Source organism: Cervus canadensis, chromosome 7 (genome assembly GCF_019320065.1).
Source record: "Cervus canadensis isolate Bull #8, Minnesota chromosome 7, ASM1932006v1, whole genome shotgun sequence".
Lineage (NCBI taxonomy): Eukaryota > Metazoa > Chordata > Mammalia > Artiodactyla > Cervidae > Cervus > Cervus canadensis.
The window spans coordinates 23,468,123-23,496,092 of NC_057392.1; the positions used below are offsets into that span (position 1 = coordinate 23,468,123).

At 50.8% G+C, this 27,970-nt stretch overlaps 1 protein-coding gene across 11 annotated transcripts in view; it reads left to right on the forward strand.

Annotated features, from left to right (window-relative positions):
* The window catches only part of PCNT (pericentrin), a 104,308-nt gene extending 78,833 nt beyond the window's left edge, over window positions 1–25,475 (forward strand). For 8 of the 11 annotated variants that reach the window (XM_043474643.1, XM_043474648.1, XM_043474647.1 and 5 more), the window contains 15 exons: window positions 1,906–2,100; window positions 3,403–3,576; window positions 4,182–4,377; window positions 5,131–5,353; window positions 5,637–5,787; window positions 6,201–6,794; window positions 9,806–10,011; window positions 11,868–11,970; window positions 12,579–12,758; window positions 19,190–19,288; window positions 20,158–20,390; window positions 21,709–21,785; window positions 22,698–22,827; window positions 24,510–24,637; window positions 25,081–25,475. In XM_043474643.1, the coding sequence (XP_043330578.1) occupies window positions 1,906–2,100; window positions 3,403–3,576; window positions 4,182–4,377; window positions 5,131–5,353; window positions 5,637–5,787; window positions 6,201–6,794; window positions 9,806–10,011; window positions 11,868–11,970; window positions 12,579–12,758; window positions 19,190–19,288; window positions 20,158–20,390; window positions 21,709–21,785; window positions 22,698–22,827; window positions 24,510–24,637; window positions 25,081–25,124 (2,733 nt within the window). In that variant the 3' untranslated portion in view covers window positions 25,125–25,475. The remainder of the gene's footprint in view (window positions 1–1,905; window positions 2,101–3,402; window positions 3,577–4,181; window positions 4,378–5,130; window positions 5,354–5,636; window positions 5,788–6,200; window positions 6,795–9,805; window positions 10,012–11,867; window positions 11,971–12,578; window positions 12,759–19,189; window positions 19,289–20,157; window positions 20,391–21,708; window positions 21,786–22,697; window positions 22,828–24,509; window positions 24,638–25,080) is intronic. The other 3 variants (XM_043474650.1, XM_043474653.1, XM_043474651.1) reach the window with 2 other exon arrangements.
* The last annotated feature ends 2,495 nt before the right edge of the window (window positions 25,476–27,970 follow it).

Consider the following 27,970-nt stretch of genomic DNA (forward strand, 5'->3'; position numbering starts at 1 on the left):
TCGGCCTGGTACTGTCTGCAGGTGCCTCGTCTAAGCACAGGTGTGGACCTCGGGTCTCCCTCCTGGAGGGCAGCTTTGGTCCTGGAGAGCCAGGGAGCCACCCAGTGTCTTGCTGACCTGGCCGTGGATTCCCCTGAAACGAGTGTCCACCTGAGGGAGCAGGTGGGACGCTGGATTGTAGGGTCTGTCTTGGAGCAGCTTACATGGAAATTCATTTGTCTCTGATAGTGCTGGTGGTTGCTGCCCAGTCGCCCAGTCGTGTCTGACTCTGACCCCATGGACTGCAGCTCACCAGGCTTCCCTGTCCTTCACCATCTCCTGGAGCTTGCTCAAACTCATGTCCATTGAGTCAGTGATGCCATCCAACCAGCTCATCCTCTGTCACCCCTTTCTCCTCCTGTCTTTTATCTGTCCCAGCATCAGGGTCTTTTCCAATGAGTCAGCTCTTTGTGTCAGGTGGCCAAAGTATTGGAGCTTCATCTTCAGCCTCAGTCCTTCCAATGAACATTCATGGTTGATCTCCTTTAGGATTGACTAGTTTGATCTCCTTGCTGTTCACGGGACTCTCTAGAGTCTTCTCCAGCACCATAATTTGAAAGCATCAATACTTTGGCACTCTGCCTTCTTTATGGTCCAGCTCTCACATCCATACATGACTATTGGAAAAACCATAGCTTTGACTATACAGACCTTTGTTGGCAAAATGATGTCTCTGCTTTTTAATATGCTGTCTGAGTTTGTCATAGCTTTTCTTCCAAGGAGTAAGTGTCTTTTAATTTCATGGCTACATAAGAAAGCTGAGTGCTAAAAAAAATCAATGCTTTTGAATCATGGTGTTGGAGAGACTCTTGAGAGTCCCTTGGACGGCAAGGAAATCAAACCAGTCAATCCTAAAGGAAATCAGTCCTGCATATTCATTGGAAGGACTGATGCTGAAGCTGAAGCGCCAATACTTTGGCCACCTGATGGGAAGAACTGACTCATTGAAAAAGACCCTGATGCTGGGAAAGGTTGAAGGCAGGAGAAGGGGACCACAGAGGATGAGATGGTTAGATGGCATTAGTGACTTGAGGACATGAGTTTGAGCAAGCTCCGGGAGTTGGTGATGGACAGGAAAGCCTGGTGTGCTACAATCCACGGGGTCACAAAGAGTCAGACAGGACTGAGCAGCTGAACTGACTGTCACTGCACTGATTTGGGAGCCGAAGAAAATAAAATCTGTCACTGGAACTTTTTCCGCATCTATTTGCCATGAAGTGACGGGACCAGATGCCATGATCTTAGTTTTTTGAATGTTGAATTTTAAGCCAGCTTTTGCACTCTTTTTCACTTTCATCAAGAGGCTTCTTCACTTTCTGCCATAAGGGTGGTGTCATCTGCATATCTGAAGTTATTGTTATTTCTTCCTGCAATCTTGATTTCAGCTTGAGCTTCATCCAGCCTGGCATTTCTTATGATGTACTCTGCATGTAAGTTAAATAAGCACGGTGACAATATACAGCCTTGGCATACTCGTTTCCCAATTTAGAAAAAGTCTGTTGTTCCATGTCCAATTCTAACTGTTGCTTCTTGACCTGCATACAGGTTTCTCAGGAGGCAGGTAAGGTGGTCTGATACTCCCATCTCTTGAAGAATTTTCCACAGTTTGTTGTGATCTACACAAAGGCTTTAGCTTATCAATTAAGTAGAAGTAGATGTTTTTCTGGAATTCTCTTGCTTTTTCTATGACCCAGTGGATGTTTGCAAGTTGATCTCTGGTTCCTCTGACTGCTATAGGAGGAATGTTTGGTTAAAGCAGTGGACTCTGTTCAAAGGTTGTGGGGCGGCCTGGTGTGCCTTCATGGGTGACAGCGATGGGAAGAGGCTTCACGCCGCTTTTCCTTCTTTCTGAAATGTTTGTTTCAGGCTTTGCTGCAGATGGTGTGTGATGAGAGCCACCACATCCTGGCCCTGTCTGAATACCGAGGACCCCCCCACATCCTGAGCAGGAGTGAGCCCAGCGCCCCCCTCGAGTGCCTTCCATTGGGGGGCCAGGGCCTGCTGGAGGCAGCGCCTGCTCCCAAGGAGCATCCCACCCCCGGACCCCAGAAAGGAGAGAAGGTACAGGCCTTCAAGGTAAAGAAGAGAAGCAGTGGGCATGGAGCAGTCAAGAAATGGGAGTAAAGGGACAGAGGCAGGTCAGCGGTAGGCGGGGAAACCGTGCCTGGTCAGCCACTCTCTCACTCGCGTCCCCTGGGCTCCAGCCCCATGTCAGCACCTTCCTGACCCTGTTCAGGCAGGAGAGCCTGGGGGAAGAGGCAGAGCTCTGCTGGCCGCCCGTGATGGAGCTGGGTGTGGGGGCGGGGTCTGCGACCCCAGGGTCTCAGTGTCCGCCCTTGACTGATCGGTAGCATGGAGGTGAGGCACAGATGCTGCGTCCCCACCACAGGGAGCCAGCAGCCTTGGAGTGTGGCTGCAGCAGTGGGCAGACCCCGAGCGAAGGGGGTAGGTGGGCCCAAGCTCGCCAAAAGGCAGCCAGCCTGTGCACGGTCTATACAGACATACCTGCACGCACACACACACACACACACACACACACACACACACACACACACACGGTCTATACAGACACACCTGCACACACACACACACACACACACGGACCACATAGCTGCACCTGCATGTGTGTGTGTGCGCACACACACAGCCTGGCCTCCCCTAGCCCAAGGTTTGTGTACACACACACACACACACATACAGACACACTCAGGGCCTGGCCTCCCCTAGCCCAAGGTTTGTGTACACACACAAACACATATGCAGACAGACTCAGGGCCTGGCCTCTCCTTAGCCCGGGGGCTTGTGGACACACACGCATTCCGCCTGCCCTCCCCTAGTCCTGGGCTCATGTATACACACACACACACACACACACGCTCAGGGCCTAGCTTCCCCTAGCCCCAGGGCTCATGTACACACACACACACACACAACTCAGGGCCTGGCCTCCCCTAAACCTGGGGCTCATGTACACACATACGCACAGATACAGACACACACTCAGGGCCTGGCCTCCCCTAGCCCTGGGGCTCATGGACACACACACATATGCACCCACACACACACTGACACTTGGCCTGGCCTCCCCTAGCCCCTGGGCTCGTTGCACACACACACACACACTCTCTCAGGGTCCGGCCTCCCCTAGTCCTGGGGCTCTGGTATAGCGATGGGAAGAAGTTTGCTTGCTGGCATGCGTTCCGTCTTCGCTGGGGTTGAGGGGTTTTCTGCCCCCAGAGGTACCGCTTGCTCCTCCTGTCAGGCTGCTTGAGGTCATGCATGTGTCCCTATCAGTCAGGTGGGTCCTACTGAACCTGCAGGATGCGTCTGTAGGAACATGGGTTTTTTGTTTCAATATTTCAGGCATCTTCCAACATGGGCCTGGCCTGGAGGGGAGACTACCTGCAGGCTGTGCTGGAGGCCTGTGAGAAGGAGCGGGAGATGCTAAGCGTGGATCTGTGGCCCCAGCTCTGTGGCTTGGGCCCTGGGGGCTGTAGCTCCCTGCTCGAGAGGCTGGAGAAGGTGGTTCATGAGCAGGTAAGCTGGTGCCCCCACTTCCCCTGCAGCCAGTGCTGACACAGAGGGTGACAAAGCATGCTTCAGACGTGAATTTCGGTTCCCATATTTCACCTGACCTTAGAGGCAGTGACTGCTCCTTTTTAATGCATGAATTCCATGAAATGGAAAACTCTATGCATTTATCTTCCTTCAGTATCTCTCTCTGTTCTGAAAATAACTGTTCTTTCCCTGAAAACAAATCAGCAATTCTAGGCAGCCCAGCCGCAGGTTGTGAGCGCTGAGCCCAAGGTCAGAGGGTTGACACTGCAAGGCCCTGGGAGTTCTGTTCCTGTCAGCCTCCCCATCTCCCTCCCCACCGCCTCCCACCCTGGCAGAGAGGGTCAGGGTGCATGGCAGGTGTTGACCTGGCCCAAAAAGTGAGGCCAAGATGCTGGGGGGAGAGCCTCATGCGATCTGAGGGTCTGAGTGCCACTGTGCCCACATTCCACCACACAGTCGTCACACTCGTCCTGTGGCAGCGATCCTGGGAGCAGGGGCTGCTCCAGCCCATCCCCCAGCCCTTGGGAGCCCCTCTCCTGCCGTGTCTGACATCCCCCTACCCTGCCTCTTCCCCCGTCTCACAGGGGGACCAGCAGGAGAGGTCGTTGGAGCACCTCTGCCTGTCAGACAGGAGCAGCCTGCTGTCGGAGATCCAGGCTCTGCGTGCCCAGCTGCGGATGACACACCTGCAAAACCAGGAGAAGCTGCAGCAGCTGTGCACGGCGCTGACCAGCGCGGAGGCCCGCGGGAGCCGCCAGGAGCACCGGCTGCGCAGGCAGGGTGGGTGCGGCCGCGACACTCACCTGTCGGGTGGTGCGGGCCGGGCGGCCAGCCCCTCATCTCCCCAGGCCGCCAAGTGCATGGTCTGTGAGCCTCTCTGGAGCTTGCCCATGCACCTCTGGGCTGAGTTTGTGAGTGTTTTGCATCTCTGTTCCTGAGGGTCCTGGTCTATAGTTTTTTCTTCTGGTTTCAGTGTCAGGGTGATGCCAGCCTCCTCCTTAGAGTTTGGATAGTTCTCCAGCGAAGCCATCCAGGCTAGATTCTCTGGTGGGAGGAGTGGCAGGTGGGGTGGCATTTCGGGGTGACCACGGGACGGTCAAACCAAGCTTCATGCCCTAGGCAGGGTGGGCTCCATGCAGGTCCATCTTGGCTGAGCTCCAGCCTCTGTCTCTGGGAGACCAAGGCCTGAACAGCACAGGGGTCAAGAGGGCATCCCCCCCCGCCCCGCCATCACATTACATGACTTGCATGGCTGGGTGGTCCCACTTGCTCTCCCCCAATGCCTCTCTGGACACTCAGCTGGCCATGAGGTGAGGCTGGCGGTGGTGTGAGCAGAAGGCATGGGTCCTGAGTATCCTGGTGTGGTTGTAAACAACAGCTTCAGGGTCACAAAAACTTCCTGTCTCCCCATGGCCCCCTCAAAGTGAACATATCCCATCCCCATTAGTTTGTTACTAATGATATGTTAAGTCATTTGTGCGTTCACTTTGAGCTTGTGAAGAATGCTATTTTAATTCGTTTAATCTTTCTTAGTTGAATTATTGGCGTATAAGGTTGAGCAGGAAAAATGTATAGCAAGTGACCTGCAGAAAACCCTGAACGAAGAGCAAGAGAAAGCAAATAATGTCCGAAAGCTGCTGGTGGTAGAGCAGAATGCTGTCAGAGACCTGAAGTCCGAGCTCTGCGAGTGTAGACAGGACAACGAGCGGCTGCTCAAGTCCCTCAGTGACGTGCAGAAGGAGGTCCTCCAGCTGAGGTATGGCCCTCCTGCAAGGCTTCCCCTTCTAGCCATCCTGTCTTCAGGCTTCTGGGCCAAACTAGGTGGCCGTTGCTTGGTTCCCGCCACCTTCTTCCCAGCCTTGAAGTGAAAGGGGATGTCTGGAGCCAGGTTTCCCCCGTGTCCTGATAGGTGTGGGGGCGTGCCGCTCTGCTCCCGTGGGTTGGTAGGGGGTGGGGACTGAATGCACAGCGGGGTCGCCGGGTCCTGGGAGCCCCTGGCACTGGCCCACGTCCCTTTGAGAGCCCATGTCTGTACTCAGGTCCGTGCTGGATAGTAAGGAGAGTGACCTGCAGGCCGCACTGCGGCAGCTGGAGGGTGAGCGCACAAAGGAGCAGGCCCTGCAGAGCCAGCTGGAGGAGGAGCGGCTGCAGCACATGCAGAGGGAGGGCCAGAGCGCCAAGACCCTGGAGGTGACAGGGGTCCGGCCCGGGGCCTGGCTGGGGCTGAGGGGAGTCTCCCACCACCTCCACACAACCGCTGCTGCAAGGCCAGTGCAGCTTCAAAGACTTGTGGGCGCCCTGCCCGTGTACCAAGGGGGCAGAGAGCCAGAGCCCCGTGGCAGCCATGTGCTTGTGTGTTAGGGGTGTCCCCCAGGCCTGGAAGAGCTGAGCACCATGTGGGGTCCAGGGCTGCAGGTTTGAGGGGGAGGCAAATTGGGTGGTGGCCCTGTCCTCGGAAGAGCGCCTCATGCAGAGTCACAAGGCGGGCGGTTACTTCTCGTGCCCCTTCACCCAAAGGAGAGTGTCAAGCTCTGGCTGCGAAAACTGGCCAGATGCTGTTGCTCTTGGTTTGATCTTTGTCGCCTGGTTGTTCTCTGACACAGGAGTTACGGGCGTCTTTGGAGCAGCAGTGCGCCCAGAGCAACCAGCTGTGCGTGGTGCTGAAACACGAGCAGACAGCGAAGGACAACCTGCGGCAGGAGCTGCAGATCGAGGCGTCGCGCTGTGAGGCGCTGCTGGCGCAGGAGCGTGGCCACATGTCCGAGCTGCAGCGGAGCCTGGAGGCCGAGCGGGACCGCACGCGCGAGCTGTCGGAGGCCCTGCAGCACGAGCGGGTCCTGACGGAACGGCTCAGCCGGCGGCCTCAGGAGAAGCCTGCGCACCAGGCGCTGCTGCAGAAGCTGCGGGCTCAGGAGGAGCGTGTGCACGAGCTGGAGGTGGCGCTGGAGGCTGCGCAGCGACGCGCCCTGGAGGCCGAGGCGCATGTGCATCGCGAGGAGGTGGAGCGGGAGCAGGAGGTAAGTGCGGCGCCGAAGATGCCTCCGGAGACCCTGCCTGGAACGCGGGAGAGGCCGGCGCGGGGCCGGGGACAGATAGAGCAGGACGCATGCGAGGACTCGAGGACGGGAGCGGAGCTGAGGCCCAGCCGAGCAGACCTGCAGCCGTGGAGCAGGTGGCAGAGAGACAAGGAGACGCTGGTGAGCGCACCTGTCCTGGCCCCAGGCTGGCCCTCGGCCTGGTCACTGCAGCCTGGTAGCAAGTGGAGGTCAGGAGCTTGCGCCCTCCTACCTTGTTTTTTCCCGAGGTCGTTTTGGATCCTCAGGCCCAAGCAGTTCTGTGTGTCTCCGTGAATGGCTCTTTGGCTTCTGTGTTAAGGCCCTTGGGATCTCGGTAGGAATTGCACTGAGTCTGCAAAGTGCTTTGGGGGTGCTGTCTCCTCAACAGTGTTAGGTCTTCCCGTTGGAGAAATCTGAGGTCTCTCCATTTATTTGCTCAGTTGCTTTATTTAGGTCTTTGTTTTATCACTTCAGGTGGTTGAACCTTGCATTTCTTTTATTGATTCCTAAATGTTATATTTTGATGCTGTTGTAAGTGGTGTTATTTTTTACTCCTGTTTTCAGATTGCTTGTTGCGACCGTGTAGCAATGCAGGTGACTTCCATACTTGGATCTGGTGTCCTGCCACTTTGCTGAACTGGCCTGTTAGTCCCTGTATTTTTAATAGATTCTTCGAAGTTTCAACATTGAAGACCATGCTTTTTGCAGAGAGACATAGTTTTGCTTGTTCCTTTCCCACCTGGAAACCTTATCTCTTCTCTTTGCCTGACTGCCCTGGCCAGAACCTACAAGGGTGCTGAAGCAGGCGTGAGGGCAAGGGTCTAGCCCCGTTGCCGATCTTGGGGGAGCAGTCCATCTTTTACCACTGACTACGATGGTAGTTATTTGATTTTTGTCGCTGCCCCTTATTAGAGGAAGGTCCCTTCCATTTCTATTTTATTCAGTCTTTCTAGTTTAATATTGAGAGTATTGGATGTGCCCTTCCACTGTCTTTTGAGATTTACAGCTTTTGTGCTTCCGTTGTGCTTCTGAATCGATTGGCTTTCATGTTTTCAGCCATGCTGGCCCTCTTGGGCTGCATTCCTCTTGAATTTGGTGTCTGTGCAGTGCTTAGTTTCTCAGTTGTGTCTGACTCTCCAGGACCTTATGGACTCCAGGCAAGAATACCGGAGTGGGTTGCCATGCCCTCCAGGGGATCTTCCCAGCCCAGGGGTCAAACCCAGGTCTCCCACATTACAGCTGGATTCTTTACCCTGGTGGCTTAGACAGTAAAGAATTTGGTGTATAATTCTTTTTAAATTAGTGCTGAATTCAGTTTGCTAGTATTTTGTTAAGGATTTTGCATTTATATTTAGGAGCAATATTGTTCTGTACTTTTCTTATGTTTTTGGTTCTGGTATCAGGAAGGTCTTGGCTGTGCAGAATGGATTTAGAAGTGTTCCCTCCTTTATCTTTTGGATGGATCTTAATTTTAGATACATTATATGTCAACCAAAAGTATTTGTTTCTGAGGATATTATATTCTGTGTTTTCTCAAAATTCACTTTTATTTTGTTCTTTTTAAAAATACTTTTTAAAACATTGAAAAAAATTACCTTTATTATTTCTATCTTTGTGTTTTGCCAAATTCTAAAAAGGTTTGTCTTTTTAATGGTTAGCCTGCCATAAAATGGTCCAAAAATAAATACTAGTGAGATATTCTCACACTGTTGAGTTCACCAATTGCACAGTTCAGCAGTTTTCAGTATATTCAGAAGTTGTGCAGCCATCACTCAGTCGATTTTAGAACATGTTCATCTCCCAGGATAAACCCATGAGCAGGCACCCCAGCCCTGGCAGCTGTCGACTGATTTCCACCCCTTCCGGATGGTTCGTATCAGTGAATCATGGGGTGTAGCCTTCCGTGTCTGGCCCCGCTGTGGTGTTTTCCAGGTTCACGTGTGTTGTGTGTGAGTGATGCATAGTGTTTCTTGCGGGGTTAGACAGCCCTGAACTTAGTCATGTTTCATCACCAGAGGTCTCAGCAGTGGAGGGGTCATCTGGGGCTATGGCAGAGGGCAGAGCCCGGCCAGGGGGTTTCCTGACGGAGGAGCTGAAGTCACGGCCTGGGTGGGGCTTTGGTCATTTGGGGCCCCCAAAGCGAGTTCCAGGTTTTGTGCATGTGGGGGCTGTCTCCCCAGGAAGAGGGATTTGTCATCTTCACCTGCTTCTCAAGGGGCTTCCCAAACCTTATCCAGAGACTTCTGCTAGGTCTCTTTTTTTTTTCTTTTATTAATTTTTTTTAACATGTGGTAACATAGTTATTTAAAAAATAAATACAAAGTATTTTCCAAGTTAAATTATTAACTATCCTTCACAGTGTACCTTGATATGTATTTTTTTTTTATTAATAACTATGTTGTCATTTTGGTGTTATTTTTACTGCAAGCAGTTAACTTGATCCAGATTATGGGGTCTTTTTCTGGCCATAATGGCCCAGGCTTCTGATAGTTACTTCAGGGCCAATTTCATTTTTTTTTTTTTAAAAACAGATCAGCAGGTCCCTCGGTTTTGTTCCTTTTTCCTCATTTGGAAAATCGATAAAGACTGCCATTTCCTGAGGAGGTGATGCTGGGGAGGATCGGGAGGTTCTGGGTGGAGAGTAGGCCCAGCCCGCGTGCCGGCCTGATTGGGGCGGGCCAGGCCTGCACCTTCTCTGTCCGGTCCTGCCCTGTCCTGCCTGGCTGTCTGCAGTTCCCTGGAGCCCCCCTCCCTCAGGCACTGGTCCCGGGCACCAGGCAGGAAGTGGCCTGGTTCCTCCGCAGTGGAGGGCAGGTCTCAAGGGGGTGGCAGAGGGCCTCATGACCCAGCCTGGCCTCTTGTTGCTGGGGCGCCTGCAGAGGCAGAGGGGTGCTCGGGCTGTGGTTCCGCCCTACCACCACCCCCACGTGCATCGCATCCTGGGCCCTGTCTGGGGGTCCTCGAGGCCTGCTGGGCAGCTCGTCTGGGGCAGGGCCATCCTCCCCTGACTCCTCCCCCAGCTCAGCGCGGTGCCCACAGTCTCTGCCTAGAGCACGTCCTGGTCGGCCCGGGCCGGGAGGGCAGCCTCCGTGCAATGCCCTGGGCCCCGTCTCTGCCCTGGGCCATGTGTGAGGTTGCTTCCTCGCCCGCAGCGGGAGCTGGAGCTGCAGCGCCAGCGGGACGAGCACAAGATCCATCAGCTGCAGCGGACCGTGCAGGAGCTGCAGGCGCGGGCAGCACTGCCCAGCGTGGAGCCAGAGCGCCTCCGCGAGCAGCAGCGGGGCCTGGAGAAGGTGCGGCAGCAGCTGCTCTGCGCCGCGGGGCTCCTCACCAGCTTCATCAACCAGACGGTGGACAGGCAAGTGGCTCAGGGCCCACCCCCTGCTGCCTAGCACCTGCGGTGCCAAGAAAATCCTGCATTTGGGGCATGCCTTTGATTGAGGTCCAGGTCTTAATGAGACAGACTCTTTCTCATCCCACATGTGTGGGATGAAAACATCCCATAGTGTTCTCTTGAAAGATGACCACAGGATATGGGTTTTGCCTTCTGACATGGCAGACGATTGGGTCTCTCCACACCCCTTTATGAGTGCTCCCCACCCAGAGCGTCCGGCCCAAACCCAGCGCTCCAAACCCAGTGCCCTATGTCTGTGCAGGGTTTGCCTTGCCTGAGGCCCTGGGGCTGCTGCGCCTGGCACACGCCTCTGCCTTGTCGAGGACCTGAGACCCAGCTGTTTGGTGGGAAAGAACATTTATTTGCCTGTCGGGGTCCTTGCCCCAGCAGGATCCAGGGGAACCCTCAGGATGAACGGCGTCGGCGAGCGAGAGAGAGAGAGACCAGACCGGGATGTGCCGCAGAGTCTGGCAGTTGCTTTATTTTTCACCATTGCCTTTATACCCTAAGTTGGTACACTTCTAAGGGGCAGATAAGCACAAAGACTTAGTTTAACATTACATCAGCTTGTCCTTCACGAAACCAGGTGTGCTCTGTATATTTTTTGTTTATGAGAGTCTTTCCCCTGGTTAAAATTAACAATTATCTTATTGTTTTTACACTAGGGCTAAACTCTTATTTTTCTAAATCTTTAACTATATTAACAATAGTTTCTACTGCACAACCTCAGCACATTAACAGCAATCAAACGTTGATCCAATAACCACTTTTAAAATAATATTTTTTGTGTTCTCTAATAGGGCTTCCTCACCCCCCAAAGGACTCTGTGCCTATTTAGGGCCTTTTTTATGGTTAATTTCTATGTATAATATCTTTTGGCTTTCAGGCCTGTTGACAATTTATGGCTTGCACCTGGTGTAACTTTAAGCAACTTCAGTAGCCAACCCTGTCTTTTTTGTGGTTAGTCTATTTTCTTTCTATTAGGTGTCATCTCCATGGGAACTAGGTAGGATTACATTTTTACAGAACAGAAATGCAAAGGATTGCAAAAACAGCAGATATAGCACAAAACAGGCTCTTAGTCTAAAAGTTAATTACCTGCAAGAAGTCACCAGCTAATCTCTTGCAATGGGAGCACACATTTATCAAACAAGCCAAAATGCCAGCAAAAGGGTTTAAATTGAAGCATTTCCTTCATCCCTGGCCCCTTCATAGGGTACCAGCATCTAGGAAATTTATTAATTAGGATTTTAAGTTGGTCTTTATTCAATGAAAGAGGAGCAGGAGAGCTCTCGGCAGGCAACACAAGAATCTTCAGCAGGGCAAACAACAACAACAACAGAAAAGGGGGGAGGATACAGGGTGGGGTAGAGGCCGAGGCTAACCTGGAGGGTCCCTTGTATCCTGAACAGCCTCACGTGTCAGGTTTTTTCCTCATGACCTTGTCATGGATGGGATCTCCCACAATGGCTCCCGGCCCTTTTCTGAGCACACAAAAGCTCAGCCACTACAGCCCCTCTCCTGTAATTGAGTTTAGTTATTGGTGCCGTGAAGTCTCGCTTAGAATAGCTGACCATCTCTGAGTAGCCGACTCAGAGTCCCAGCAGAGAGCAGCAGAGGGAGAGGGACACGCTGAGGGAGCCTCTGGTCAGTGGCTGGCGGTTTCTGGCTTCACAGACCGCCCACCCCAGGCTGCACTCTATCCTGGCTGCCACAGTCACTGCAGAGCACCCTGGGTGCTGTGCGGAGTACCTGCTTGGCTTTGGGTGTCTGCCACTGGGAGCTGTGTGCACCTGGTGAGTGTCTGTGTCCTTTTCCAGGACGATCAGTGATTGGACATCGTCGAACGAGAAGGCAGTGGCGTCTTTGCTGCACACGCTGGAGACGCTGAAGTCTGAATTGGGCACGTCCAGCTCTTGCCGGGTGAGACCAACTTTCTTGTTCACTGTGGCCAGTCCTGCCTACCCCCCATCAGCCTGTTTTACGGTTGGCTGAGGGCACTGTCCATGGTACCCACGGTGGCACTGGTCTGTCCTGCCCTGTGGCTGATGGCCTGGCCCATCTGCTGACCCTGCACTTGTGCTGAGACCCTGGGCTGAAATTGAGCTGCCCATCAGCTGTGTAGGGGGTCTTCAGGAGTCCTGACTGCTGCTATGCATTCCTGACAGAGTTCTGTGACAGGTAGGACAGTGCAGGCAGCAGGAGGGCTGACCCGCCATGCCCACCAGCCTGGAAAGAATGAGCCTGTCCTGAGGGGGCCCTTTGGGATGAGCATGCTCTTCCCACAGCCCTTCATGCACTACTCCTGACAAAGGCGCTGTCAGAGCGGGTTGTGTTTCCTAACACGCTTCCCTGGCCGATGCCTAAAGGAATGTGACTTGATGCACTCTGCCCAGCCCCTCAGGCTTGCCACCAAACGCAAATATGTTTAAAGTTCAAATCCCTGGAAATAGCCAGCAATGCAAGCCACAAGTAGTGTGCATGCCTTTTAACTAAACACTCTCAGACACTGATCTTGTTTTCGCCTCAAGAAGAAAACAGCGGCAGAGCTGCAGATCCAGCTGGTGGATGTCCTGCTGAAGGACAATGAGTCCCTGAGCAGAGCACTCAGCACAGTGACGCGGGAGAAGGCGGAGCTGTGCAAGGCCTTGTCACGGCTGGAGAGGACACACCGGGCTCCGAGGACCTTGCAGGAGGGCTGCACTCGCAAGGTATGCTCCAGGGGCCCCGGAGGCCTCGGGCCACACCCGGCATGCCGGCTCTGTTCACGGATAGCAATGTGTGCACACCCCTGTGACCCTCCTCGGGACATGGTGCCTGGCACCTGCTCATGAGAAGAAATTTTGACCAAGAATTGAATAATCTGATGAATTTTCTTAGAGTTTTATTTGACTTTCGTCTGGTGAAAATAATAGATAATTTTCCTGGTTGTGTCATTTGATAGACACTTTCTCAGGAGTGCCTTGTTTTTTTTGTTTTTTTATATTTAGGTTTCCTGTTGGCAATTTGCTTTTATTACTTTTTTTTTTTTTAAAAACAATGGAAATGTTTCCAAATAATTTTAAAATTTACATTCAGTTAACTCTGCCTCTTGGTAGTGTGATGGCCACCTCTAAGTGGGATCACGGGGCTGGGGCCTTTGAGGGGCCATTCGCTTCTTTTGGAAAGCACTGGAGGTCCATCAGGTGGAGCGTCCACAGCTCAGTCCTATCCATTATTGAGTGGCCCTGCCTGGCACGAACGCGCCTCAGCTTATAAGTGTGGACACGGGTTCCTTTCTCTGTGTAAACACCCAACTGGGGCATTGCTGTGTCCAGTGCTCACTGTGTTCAGTGTCCAGAGCATTCCAGAACAGCTGCCTTTCAGTAGGGTTCCAGCTTCTCTGCATCTTTGCGTTTAGTGTTTTACCTGTCATCTCGGCAGAATGCTGATAGATGTGGCGTGGTGTCTGAGGATCTTCTTTGGAGAAGTGTCCATTAAAGTCTTTTGCCTCTTCTTCAGTTGGATCATTTGTTTTCTTATTGTTGAATTTTGAGAGTTCTTTACATGGTCTGGATATAGCTCCTTTGTCAGAATTATAATTTGCAAATATTTTCTCCCCATCTGAGTTTGTTCTCCTGTGTCGTGTCCTTTGCAGAACAAAAGCCTTTAATTTTGATGCAATCCTGTATCAGTTTGTTCTTGTATGGGTCCTGCCAAGAGTCCTAGAGTTGTTCTTTTTATGTTTAGGTCCATGATCTGTTTGCAGTTCGTTTTGTTTTGGTTTGAGGTAGGTAGAGGCCTGTTTTAACGCCTGTTGATATCCGACACTCCCACACACTTTGTTGACAAGATTTCCCTTTCTCCCTGAGTTGTCCTTGTACCTGTGTCCAAAGTCATTCAACAATATTTGTGTCTTTATGTCTGGATTCTTTGTTCTGTCCCACTGGTCTATATGTCTGTTCTTCATGAGCTGCCTGATTAATGTAGATTTATATTATGTAGAAAAGGCAGAGGAACCAAAGATCAAACTGCCAACATCATTGGATCATAGAAAAAGCAAGAGAATTCCAGAAAAACATTTGCTTGTGTTTTATTGACTACACCAAAGCCTTTGACTGTGTAGATCACAACAAAGTGTGGAAAATTCTTAAAGAGATGGAAATACCAGAAAACCTTACCTGCCTCCTGAGAAATCTGTATGCTGGTCAAGAAGCAACAGTTAGAACTGGACATGGAACAACAGACTTGTTCCAAATTGGGAAAGGAATATGTCAAGGCTGTATGTTGTCACCCTGCTTATTTACATGCAGAATACATCATGCAAAATACCAGGCTGGATGAAGCACAAGCTGGAATCAACATTGCAGGGAGAAATATCAATAACCTCAGATGTGCAGATGACATCACCCTTATGGCAAAGAGTGAAGAGGAACTAAAAAGCCTCTTGATGAAAGTGAGAGGAGAGTGACAAACCTGGCTTAAAACTCAACATTCAGAAAACTAAGATCATGGCATCTGGTCCCGTCACTTCATGGCAAAAAGATGGGGAAACAATGGAAACAGTGAGACACTTTATTTTGGGGGGCTCCAAAGTCACTGCAGATGGTGACTGCAGCCATGAAACTAAAAGATGCTTGTTCTTTGGAAGAAAAACTATGACCAACCTAGACAGCATAGTAAAAAGCAGAGACATTACTTTGCCGTCTAGTCAAAGGTCTGTCTAGTCAAAGCCATGGTTTTTCCAGTAGTCATGTATGGATGTGAGAGTTGGACCATAAAGAAAGCTGAGTGTTGAAGAACTAATGCTTTTGAACTGTGGTGTTGGAGAAGACTCTTGAGAGCCCCTTGGACTGCAAGGAGATCCAACCAGTCCATCCTAAAGGAAATCAGTCCTGAATATTTATTAGAAGGACTGATGCTGAAGCTGAAACTCTAATACTTTGGCCACCTGATGTGAATAACTAACTCATTGGAAAAGACCCTGATCCTGAGAAAGATTGAAGGCAGGAGGAGAAGGGGACAACAAAGGATGAGATGGTTGGATGGCATCACCGACTCGATGGACATGAGTTTGAGCAAGCTCCAGGAGTTGGTGATGGACAGGGAAGCCTGGCACATGCCATGGGGTCGCAAAGAGTTGGACACAACTGAGCAACTGAACTGAACTGACTGATAGATATTATGGTCAGGTAGTGGAATGCTCCATTTTTTTTTCTTCTTTTTCAAGTGATTTGGTTAGGCTAGTTCCTCTGTTCTTCAATATATATTTTAGAATCTTGCTGGTTGTTTTGACTGGAATTGCATTCTGTACATCAATGTGGGAAGAATTAGAAAGGTAAAATGGTACAGCCACTTTGGAAAACAGCCGAGCAGTTCCTCAGAACAGATGAGGCTGCTGTCTTCATCCTGCAGTCCTGCCTCTAGGGCCTCCCTCAGGAGAAATAAAAATACAAATATGTCCACATGGAAACTTGTGCACAAGCTTTCTTATTGCCATTATTCATCCTTCCAAATGTAGGAATAATCCAAAAGTTCATGAATTGATAAATGTGTAAGTAAAATGTGGTATATCAATAAATGGGGGCTTCCCTAGTAGCTCACTGGTTTAAAAATCCACCTGCAATGCAGGAGACCCCGGTTCAATTCCTGGGTTGGGAAGATTCCCTGAAGAAGGCATTGGCTACCCACTCCAGTATTCTTGGGCTTCCCTTGTGGCTCAGATGGTAAAGAATCTGCCTGCAGTGCAGGAGACCTGGATTTGGTCCCTGGTTTGGAAGATCCTCTGGAGGAGGGCATGGCAACCCATTTCAGTATTCTTGCCTGGAGAATCCCCATGGACAGAGGAGCCTAGCGGGCTGCAGTCCATGGGGTTGCAAAGAGTTGGACACAACTGAGCGACTAAGGACAGCACACAATACATATCCATAAATGGAGTACTATTTGTCAACAAAGGTCTGTCTAGTCAAGGCTTTGGTTTTTCCAGTGGTCATGTATGGATGTGAGAGTTGGACTATAAAGAAAGCTGAGTGCCAAAGAATTGATGCTTTTGAACTGTGGTATTGGAGGAGACTCTTGCAAGTCCCTTGGACTGCAAGGAGATCCAACCAGTCCATCCTAAAGGAGATCAGTCCTGGGTGTTCATTGGAAGGACTGATGTTGAAGCTGAAACTTCAATACTTTGGCCACCTGATGCGAAGAGCAGACTCATTTGAAAAGACCCTGATGCTTGGAAAGATTGAGGGCAGGAGGAGAAGGAGACAACAGAGGATGAGATGGTTGGATGGCATCACTGACTCAATGGACATGGGTTTGGGTGGACTCCAGCAGTTGGTGATGGACAGGGAGGCCTGGCGTGCTGCGGTTCATGGGGTCGCAAAGAGTCGGACACAACTGAGCGACTGAACTGAACTGAAATAGGAATAAAGGACTGATGAGTGCTACAGTGTGGGTAAGCTTTGAAAACATTACAACAGGTGAAAGAAGCCAGTTCCCAGAGATGACATTATGTGTAGGCTCCATTGGTACGAAATGCCCAGAACAGACAATTGCAGGGGCAAGATGGTAGGTTGTTAGTGGCTGGAGGGAGGCAGTGGGGAGTGAGTGCTGAGGGCACACGGCTCTGGGTGATGAAACTGGGAAGTGGTGATGGCTGCACAACCCGAAGAATATACCAGAGCCAGTTCAGTTTCACACTTTGCATTCTAAGTTGCTTCAGTCATGTCTGACTCTTTGTGACCCCACGGACTGTATCCCGTCAGGCTCCTCTGTCCATGGGATTCTCCAGACAAGAATACTGGAGTGGGTTGCCATGCCCTCGTCCAGGGGATCTTCCCAACCCAGGGATCGAACCTGTGTCTCTTATATCTACTGCATTGGCTACCAGGTTCTTTACCACTAGTGCCAGTTCAGTTTCACCCTTTAAAAGGGTAAATTTTATATTTTGTGAATTATGAAGCAAATTTTTTATTAAGCATTTGGGCAGAATTGACATCTGTAACTGTACTTGAACTGTCTTGAATCTTCCTATCTGTGTACTTTCATGTCCATGTGTTCAGATCAATTAAAATTCTTTTTCTAAATGTGTTGTAGCTATCAGCCTGCAGATCCTGTACACATTAGGTTAGATTTTTACATGAAGAACTCATTTTTTAGGGGGCTGTTGTAAATGGTACTTTTCTAGCTTTCTGGGTGTTCGTGGCTGGTGTGCAGAAACGTGATTGATGTTCACAGACCCACCTTGCATTCTGCAATCTTCCAAGCCTTACTTTTTGGCCCCCAGAGCCTATCTGTAGGATCTTCTACCTGGGCAATCTTGTCATATGCACATGGGGTCTGTTTCCTTCTTTCTGCTCGGCATGGCTATGATTTCCTGTCCTTGCCCCCTGCCAGGCTGGAGAGGACACCCAGCCCCGTCCCATCCCAGGTGGAGCCTGTCTTCCCCTGGAAGATGATGCCCTGGGGTTAGTTTGAAGAGGCTCCCTCCAGTTCCTGGTTTGCTGGGGCTTTTGTCATGAGTGGATGTCGGACTCTGTCGTGCTTTTTCTTCTTCTGTTGGTGTGATAGTTTGGTCTTTCTTGTTTCATCTCTTAATATGGTGAAGTCCATTGATTGTTGAATCTGGACTCTCTCGTTGTTCCAGGAAAACCCCAACCGGGTCACGATGTATTTTTCTCTCCATGTGCTGCTGCGTCTGTTTGCTTACATATTGTTGTGCATTTCTGTGTCCGATTTCAGGGGGGATTTTAATCTGGACAGGTTTTTTGTTGTCTCTGGTTTTGGCCTTATTAACGAGCTGGGACATTTTCCCTCCTCTTGTTTTCTGGAAGAGAGCATGTGGAGCTGGTGGCTGTTTCTTCTTTAAACGTTGGCTAAATGCACCATTTGTGTCTAGTATCTTCTCTTGCAGAAGGTTTTAGTGACGTGCATGCTTATTTCTGGTGCTGCGGGGCAGTGTCCTGTCGAGGCTGGGTGGGTCCCGTTGGCGTGGGGTCTATCTTTCAGTTCTGTCCAGTTCCAGTCTGTCAGTGTGAAGCTCTGTGGAAGGCAGAGCCCTCTGTGCTTGTGACGTGGGGCGCATCCACAAGCAGACGCATGGCTGCTCCTTGGCAGGGGGGGTTATATGGCGAGGGCTGCCATGGGCACAGAGCCTGGCTCTCTGCCCCTCTGGCTACTGCGCGGGGTGTGTTTTGAGGCTTCTTGTTCAGGGCACCCTGGGTGGACTAAAGGCGAGGTCTCCTGGGATGCTTTTGTCTCTCCTGTGGAAGTTAGCCAATCAGGAAAGTAAAGGAGTGAGTGAGTCAGAGGCGGCTGGGGGCGAACTGACATGGGAGTCTCCTTCCTGTCGAGGTGCCCTCTGTCCCTGAAGCGTCTCCTTCCAGGGAGGCCAGGCTGTATTAGAGCCTTGAGCATGGTCTCTGCCTTCTGCCCAGCAGGGAGGTGGCACAGCTCAGCACCCGCCTCCTCCTGGTACTGCCGTGCATGGCGGGCCATGGCCAGGCTGCCGTGAAGGCCACTGAGCACAGGACCCCAGCAAGGGCTCCCACTTACCCTCCGCCTGGGCAACAGGAAGCTTCTGGCCATCTGTGTGGGTGGCAGCCTAGACGCCCCCTGTAGGTCCTCCTTCTGTTTATGTGTCCCCTCTGGAGCTGCAGGGTGCTCAGCACAGCAGGTGTCAGGCCGTGCCACCAATGTGGGACGATGTCCCCTCTTCACAGCATGGCCCCCCGAGGTGCCCAGGGTGTGTGGTTCCACAGGACTGGAACAGAGCCAGCTATCTGCATCTGCTGGAAGTTGGCCTTTCTAGGACCAGAGAGGATGAGAGTATCTAGTAGGCTTAAAGCTTTGAATTCTCAAATGTTAAGGGTTTTGTTTTTAATAAAGATGTACCTTTTGTGCAATCATCCTTCAGTAAGTGGTGGGTCATAATCACCTCTGAGTGTTAACGATCTGTTAATAATCACGTGACAGTATGGGCACCACTGAGAAGAGGCTGAAGTAGGACCCAGGTGACCGGCACCCACCCAGACCCCCTGTGTCCAGAGGGCATGTGTGGGGGATGGCTCAGGGCTGGGAGCAGTCCCCACTGTGCAGTCAGACACTTTTCTCGAGATGCTCTTCCTGGAGAACGACTGTATAGACACACCATCTGTGGTCCTTGCAGAGGTCAGACAGGTCTGCCTGGAAGCAGGACAAGATGGTCCCACAAGGCTCAGCACGACACCCAGACCCAGCGCTGGACGCCGGTGCCTGCAGTGCCAAGGTGAGCGTGAGCCCGAGGGCAGTGTTAAGTGTGGGGATGCCATCTCCTGGCCGCTCCTGACTTGTTTATGTTTTTAGGCAAGTTTTAAGTTCACAACAAAATTGAAGGGAAATTACAGAGATTTCCCACCCCCAGCCCCCGAGCACCATCCACTTCCCCAAGATGGTGCGTGTGTTGTAGTCGATAGATCCATGTTGTCATCACATGGGGACCACTTTGGGGGCTGTACTGGCTGTAGGTTTGATGAGTATAAGACCACACATGTAAGACAACATGTATTCCCCAAGCCAGTGTCATGCAGAGTGTTTTTACTGCCTTACAGAGCCTCCAGGCTCCACCCATGGTGCCTCTTAAGATCCTGGGTTCGGGTGAAACCCCTGATGCCTTGAATCCCAGGGCGTTGTGTCTGCAGCCTGAGAAAACCCTCGGCCCACAGTTCACGCAATGTTTCTGACCATGAGGCCCAAGCTGTGGGCCTCTCAAGGGAAGCCCCGTCAGGATAGGACGCTGATGTCTGCCTGTGACCTCAGGATTCCCGCAGCCTCCCCTCCCTGGACGCCCATGGGCCTGGGAGCAGAGCTCCACCTGCCGCTAGACTCGTCCATGCTTGGTGGTTGATTCCTGGGCCCTCGGGCTCCTCCAGTGCTGGCAAAGCAACGTCTGCTCTGCGTTTTGTCTCATAAACCAGATGGAACTCTGAGCAGCAAGGTTGTTTCTGGTCACATGTCATGGGAGCCAACTCCTGTGATAATTTTCTGAGGAGAAAGTCTGGTTCTTTCAAAGCCCCTGGTGCAACAGCTCTGCTGTGGGGACTTCTGAGGGGGATGTCTCTGTCCTGTGACCAAGTTTCACTGTTCTTTTTCTTTTAGATGGAAAAGTTGTACCTGCGTTATTTGAGAGCAGAGAGCTTTAGAAAAGCCCTGATTTATCAGAAGAAGTACCTTCTGCTGCTCATTGGTGGCTTCCAGGACTCTGAACAGGAAACCCTGTCCATGATCGCCCACTTGGGGGTGTTCCCTTCCAAAGCAGACAGGAAGGCGGCGGAGTCCCGCCCCTTCACCAGGTTCCGCACAGCCGTCCGGGTGGTGATCGCCGTCCTAAGGTACTGCCTGTCTGCTAGTGTGAGGTCCTTCAGTCTTTAAACTCTACAGTTGTTTCCTCTTTTAAGATGAATGACATTTGAGGCCTTAAAATGTAAACGACCTTTACGTTCTGGAAACAACGTTGTGCAGAGCTACACCTTCTAAGACAGAAGGGTGTAAGGCTGCCTTTTTATTATAAAACAAAGCCTTCCCCTTAATGGGGCTCTTGTGATAACAGTCTGATCATGCTTAAAACTGTATTTCACTTCTTTGCATTTCAGTTTCTTATATTTTAGTCAAATCTGTTACATAAAGGTCACCATGTGCGCAGAAAGATGTGGCTCCCGCCCCCGCCTCAGGGTACCCCTGCCTACCTGGCCCTGTCCAGCCTCCAGTGTGTACGCAGGAGGTACTTTTGGAGTGGGGTGGACTCCGTGGTATGATGACAAGAAATTTTGACTGTTTCACAATTAACAGTGATGAAAATCTATTTCATTTTATAATTTTAATATCTGCTGTATTTCTAAAAATGTCTGTTCTACTAAGAACTGTGCATCTGTGTTGCCCACGGAAGTGCCTCTTCAGGCCACACTCACCTGTCTGCAAGAACGGGTGCCATGGGGTGAGCGGGGCACCCTTGGCTCTTTCCTGGACTGTGTGCAAAGGTCAGGGTTCCCAAGGCCCTCAAAGATGCAGCACCCTAGCTCGTTCAGCTGCACACCTGCTGGGAGCCCCCCCGTAGGGGTGGGGGCCTCCCTCTGAGTTCTTCTGAGGGCAGACCATTCACCCACCTGACTGTCACTCCGAAACCCATCTGTCGTATTTTTGGAGAGCCGACCCTGGGCCAGGAAGAAGGTCACATGTGGGTCAACACACAGCGGTGCCTCACAGCCTTGGGACCCAGCAGCAGCAGCAGTGCTGTGGGGGTGCTGCCGGGGGTAATTGAGGAGAGGGGTCTCGGGGTCCCCACACCGCTGCACTTCTGGTCCCCATGAGTTGATAAATGCATGGAGAGCGAGAGGCCAAGTGCGTTAGTGATGGAAGACGGCACAGCGAGCCAGACAGACCTGGAGCTGGCGGGGCTGGGAGCACAGGGCGCGGCGGGGCTGTGATTGGAACGGCTGGGAGTGGGGCGGGGCCTGGGGAGGTGCTGGCATGTGCCTGGGTGGGGCTGAGGGGCGGGGCTGGGAGCGGAGAGCCGGGGTAGGGCTGGGAGCGGCCTGGGGAGGAACTGCTGACCGCGCTCTCACTGCAGGGTGTGGTCAGGGCTAAATGTTCTTGGTTATTTAAACCCCGGCTTTGCTCTAGTTTTCAGTGTTTTTCTTCCTTTTTTTGTAGGTTACGCTTTTTGGTTAAGAAGTGGCAACAAGTAGATGGCAGAGGAGCCCTAGCACCAGGCCAAGCACTGCACCCAGGTACCTCCGACCCCAAATGTTTCAGCGGCAGGGTTCCTTCTCAGGGCCAAGTGGGAAGACGCAAAGCCCAGGGAGAGACCAGCGACTCAGCTAGTATGCTTGTCAGGAGGCTTAGGGATTGCGAAGGAAAATGGTTTTTATTTGGGCTACAGACACAGGTTTGTATAGTTAATGTTTATGAAGAAAGTGGTTCAGAGCAATGACTGAAGGATACAGAAATGCCGCATGTATTGACTAATACCTTATTTTCAATAAAAAGCCTTTCTGTTCCCTAAATGGAGTGAAGTTCTACTTCACTCAGGAAGCATGGCTGCATCCTTTGTTTCAGTCCCGTCCAGTCTGCGGTTGTCCGCTGCCACATCTGACCAGCCAGGCCCAGGTGTAGCCAGGCCACCTGGGCCATCTGCAGTGGTCAGTGCCCTGCACGGCCACTGGGCTTCCCTAGTGGTGCCTGTCAGCTTAGACTTCCACCCGTGAACCCTCACATCTTGAAATCAGATGGCTTCAAGGTTCTTCAGGAGGTTCCCCCACATCCCCTGCCTCTGAGGAACCTGGTGGTCTCCATCCAGGGTTTCTGCGTCTCTCACTCCTCAGAGCTGGGTGTGGGAGATCCACCCCAGGCCACCGGGCGCCCTCCTCTCTTCATCAGGGTGCTGAGCCCTCCTCCAGGATACTGCCCACCCAGATGCAGATGGTTAGGGTCTGCCCTGCAGGAGCAAAATGCAGGTGCTCAAAACTCAGGTTCCTTCTTGAGGTTTTTTAAATACAGTTTTTATAATGAATACTTTAAAGATGTCTTGAAATTGTCATGCAGGCTCTTAAAAGCTTGTAAATTTTAAATTTTAGTGGATGATCCTTTACAAAAACACATTTTTCTCTTTCCTTAATCCCTTTGTTGTTAAATATTTCTAGGGGAAGGATTCCTGGTACCACAGCGGCAGCAGTCTCCACCTGTCACCCGTGAATCCCCACCCACCCGAGACGTGTCTTCCAGCCAGGCCAGGGACCCTGTGCCAAAAGTATCACCACGCAGGAGGGAAAGGTGAGCAGAGGAACCTCAGCTGCTTTTCCACTACGGGGTCCTAGCTGTCGGCAGGGGCAAGTCTGCGGAGAATGAGGCTTTGTGCAGAAGTCTTCCTGGGCAGATTTGTGTGGGTGCCCAGGTCCGCCTCCAGTGGAAAGGCCCCTGGGCATGTGAACCCCCACACACATGCACGTACTCACTCACACACATGGAAGGGTTTGGTGCTAGCTTTACTTAATCTCTCTTCTTTGAGATTTTCTTCTTTGGGGTTTTCGCACATTTAATATATCTTTATACTTAGGACTCACTTGGCAAGTGAGATGTTAGAGTGATAATGTTAAACATCTGTAAGTTATTTGGGAGAATAAGTGTTTTCAATTAGGCCTTGTAGTTAAATGGGAGAGTGTAATCCTGTTTAAAAATTCAAATGAGGAAAGGTTTCCTGGTAGCTGGGGTGGTGGGAGCTATGATTTTGTGAGACTGTCAAATGCTGTGGCCGTGGGGTCACATGCTGCGGCCATGGCGGGGATCGGCTATGTGCCGTGGCCTTGATCATCTTCATGATTCGCACCCCAATTTCCTGACCATGAGATTTCTCAGCCAAGCACTGCATGTAAGAGAAATGTGATTTCCATTTCCACTTCTCCAGATTGACACATAAGTAGTAATAATCGTATTCAAATGCTCAAGTATGATTTTAGAAGTCATTTATTTCATTCTTTTGACTATGACTTCTCCAGTATTTTGAACCTACCCATGAAGTGGGTAGAAAAGCTCAGTTTATGTCTGTGATGTTGGACCCACACTGGAGGCTTGGGCAGGTGTGTCTTCTGCTGTCTGCGAGTGCTTTCCTGGGACTCGGAAAGGAGCTATCAGAGCAAACACGTCCACCTCTGCCCCCAGGGTGGCAAGGATGAAACATGTTTGCTATCTCACTCCATGGCCTCTGGTTGGTGATGACACCTCCATTTGAACTGTGTGTTAAGAGTGTGACAATCTCGGGCATAACTGCTCTGACCGGAGGAGCCAGACCCACAAGTATGGGCAGCCTGTTGTGCTAGAGGCTGTGTTCTGCTCATGTGTGTCTCCACTGAGCATATCCTGCCAGTGCATGTGGTCCCTCCAAGAATTGTGTTTTGAAAGTCGTGGCCCCAGAGTGAGGCAGAGTGTACAGCCATGTGAGCCTGTGAGGACCCAGAAGCCTGGTTCTGTTCGAGGAGGGCCGGGACTCTCAGTACGGCTGTGGCCTCCCTGGGCCCAGGCTGGTGCTCCTCTGAACGAATAAGTGGTGGCCAAGGCCTTTTGTATGTGGATGGTGCTCAGGTGAGTAAGATGCTCACTGCCCTGGGAGGAAGTAGGCCGTGACATGGTCACTGGAGGTCAGGAGGAGAGGCAGCCACATGTGGGACGCTGGGCTGAACCAGGTGGGATGCTAGGAAGACTAGTGTGTGAAAATTTAGTGAATTAAATAATACACAATAGCTTTTAGTTGTCTTAAACTTGGAGAAGTTAGTTTCTAAAGGACAATGTTTTTTAAAGCCATACTTTCCCCTTGTAGTAAAGAAAAGATACAAAGATAGCATCCAATTTACCCTGTTTCCCACTGGTGTCCAGTCCCAGCACCACTGCCTGTCACACTCCCTGCATTCTGTCTGCTGAGTTGACTTCTTGTTTGTCCCTTGGTTGTTTGTTGTTTGAAGATCCAGTCCACTCCCAAATCCCAGATCAGAAAGATCCCTGACTGCTTCTCAAGATCCAGAACATTCCTTGACGGAATATATTCACCACTTAGAAATGATCCAGCAAAGACTGGGAGGCATGCCACCAGGTAACCAAAGTCCTGTCTTCCCCCATGACCTGAGAGACCCGGGCGTGGTCAGACGTGGAGGTGGGTGGGATCCAGCCTGGTCAACCTTGTTAGTGTCTCTCCTGCTGACCAGCCGTCACTGAAGTACCAGAAGGAGGGTTGAGAGTGGAGACACCTGGGGGCTGGGGAGGGGTGAAGGGCACACCATGTGGGGGTCATGGACTCAAGCACCAGGTGGGCCTCTGGGCCTTCATCTCACACGCCCATTATGCTATGTTCACAGGGTGTCGTTTGTTCAGAGTTTCTCAACCCTCATAATTTAAACTACTGCGCGTCTTAATTGCTGTTCTTGTTTTCACCAAAAATAAGATTAATGCAATGATAGTGTTTTGAAATTGTGAAATTCTTCTTAAAAGACGTGAAGCCTTCTAACAAATTGTTTCCTCATTTCTCTTTGTGTTCAGATTCCACTTCAAAGAAGTCCTCCTGCCAGAAGATTAAACAGTGAATAAACTCCTCTGACAATTTTATTTGAGGAAGACATTTGATTTTCTGAGGGGAGCTTGTGCTGTGGCATGCTGAGTGCCAGCCCTGTGTCATCCGTTAAGTGTTCTCACCCTTACATTTTGCTGCGAAGCCAAATGGGGTGTTTTCTTTGTAATTCAGCACGTTTTGGCTTCTCATCTTGATGAGGTAGCCCCTTGGTTCTGTTTTGGTCACGCCTCCACGCCTACCTCCACAGAGGATAAGCAGAGGATGACTTCCTGTTTATTTTCTTAAAGTGTACAGCTGGAAACTTAGTTTAAAACAAAAACATTAAAAAAGAACAATAAAATTAAAGCCCTGATATACTTGTGAATAGTCCTGTGTTTTGTTGTTTTGTTTAGTTTATCCAGTTTACTTTTATCACTGGCAAAAAAATAAAACTTAGAACTTTTATAAACTCCTTTCAGTCAAAAAAACTCTCAAAGCTCTGGTAAGACAAATAGCCATGTGCCTGTTGATTCACCTTGCTTGGGCTCTTATTTTATTTTTGTCAGACATATTTATTTCTCATGATTATGATCTTTTTTATGTTTTACTCATGCTCACCTGTACCTGGTAGTGATGTCCAGCCAAGTGTCCTTTACCCAGACATCCACTGTAAAGGTATATGTACAAGTATCTCAGTGTGTTTCTAGGACCTTTGAGCATGATGTTTATTCTGCTGGCCTTGGTTTCAATATAAAACAACCTTTTCTAAGTCACTACTTATTTATCTTTGGGATGGATCTTTCTCTCAGTCTGCAACTTGGGTGCGTTTTCTGCTGCTTAGCCAGTACTGCCGTAGGTCACTGTTCTACAGTCATCCTACCTTTTCCACAAAGTCCTCATTCTTCCTTTTGATGTTGCTGAAGCTGAAATCTTGACCAGCTCCAGGAGCAGGAATCCAAGAAATGGCTTTTCACTCTCAACATCCAGAAGAATGACAGTTGAAATTGATGATCAAATACTGAATGAATAAATATCCGTGTACATCATTGTTAAGCTAATGAGGGAAGGAGTGGGCTCATAACCACCATCACACCAACTGTTACCATGGGGGCTGATAATTAAAAAGAACACAGGTCACACCTGCTGATGAGGGAAATTCTTCACAGTAAAGCACCAGCTTATTAATATAGAGGGAGCAATAGATACAGTTAGAAAACCTCCAGTTCTGCCCTAAAATAATCAGTTCACGTTAGGTTCATCAACAGGTCCTAAAACCAAGGGGAGGTTCCCCTTCATGGTGCAGGGGCCAAGGAGTGTCCACTATGACTCCGGGGCACAGTCTCCTGCAAGGCAGATGTCACGTGGGGAGTAGGGGGGCCATCCAGAGTAGCAGTAACGTGGAAAGGGCAGTGCCCTGCATCCACACATCTTCCTCCCATCACATGGGCCTGGTTTTCTGGGCCTCACTTAGCTGGTTGAGTGACCAGCACTGTCCTTCCTAAAAGATCTGAGCCCTCAACAGTCTTGTTTCTAGAGGACTTCCTTTCTTACACAGTCAAACCTGAAAGTACTGAGGACAGGAGGTGTCCCTGGAGATACCAAGTTACAGGTACAGGTTTCATTGTGCTCGGGCTGTGCCAGCCCCCAGGCTTCCCCTCAGTGACTGGGTCACTTACACCAGCCGATGCAGGAGCCCCCACCCCTGCTGGTTCAGAGGGACCACTGTCACCAGCACAGCAGAGCCCATGGATGGAGCAGAGTCACAGATGGAAAGCAGGAACTTCCCCAGGATTGTCTGACAGCAGTAAGAGGGGCATGTCCCACCTTCTGTGGCCCCAGGCTGATATATTCGGCTGCGGGAGAAATGGCCATAAGGGGGTCAGCAGGCAGAGAAGGCAATGGCACCCCACTCCAGTACTCTTGCCTGGAAAATCCCATGGACGGAGGAGCCTGGTGGGCTGCAGTCCATGGGATCGCTAAGAGTCGGACACGATTTAGTGACTTCACTTTCACTTTTCATGCACTGGAGAAGGAAACGGCAACCCACTCCAGTGTTCCTGCCTGGAGAATCCCAGGGACAGGGAAGCCTGGTGGGCTGCCATGTATGGGGTTGCACAGAGTCAGACATGACTGAAGCAGCGCAGCAGCAGCAGCAGCAGCAGGAGAAAGGCCTTCCCACCATCAGTAGCCGAGCTGCAGCTGGGTGACATCAAGGAATCCCAGGGTCATGAGCCTAGCATGTACTTTTGCTGTGAGAAGAATTTTCTATCAGAAGCAGTGATGGTGAGCAAGGAATTTGGGAAGTCCTTAGAGGATTCCCAGCAGGAACAGCAGGTTCATCTGCAGAACAGGAGAGGACCGGGCACAGGGACTCCCCGCAGACATTCCACGGGAACCCTACAGAGCTGTTCATGCCATAACTCTCACCTTCTCGACCCGCTTGCATCATCTTATTCACTGCCACCTCTCCATCACCACCCAAATGTCCTGCAGTACAGTTTTGACACTACCCGGGGTCAGCATGGAGTCCCCAGGCAGCCCACACTTCTGCCTGGCCAGCTGTAAGCTTGCCTGAGCATCAGACCTGCAGGTCTTTGTCTAGGTCTCACTCAAACCCAACAGCCTACGGCTTTCTCGGTTAGTAGGCTGGAGCAGCAGCCAAGATGTGGTCACAGAAAAGTCCACATGCACCAAGCCTGGGCCTCTCTTAGTTGTGGGTTCTGCAGGGTGTCTGACTACTTGTCTTTCATTCTAGAAGGGAAACGGTGATAGTCCACAGACCACAGGTTTTTAAGGAATTTAGCTCTCACCATCTAAGGCATCTAGGGTACTACTTCCTGCTCACTAGGACCAATTACTATGATATGATATCTAAGCAAA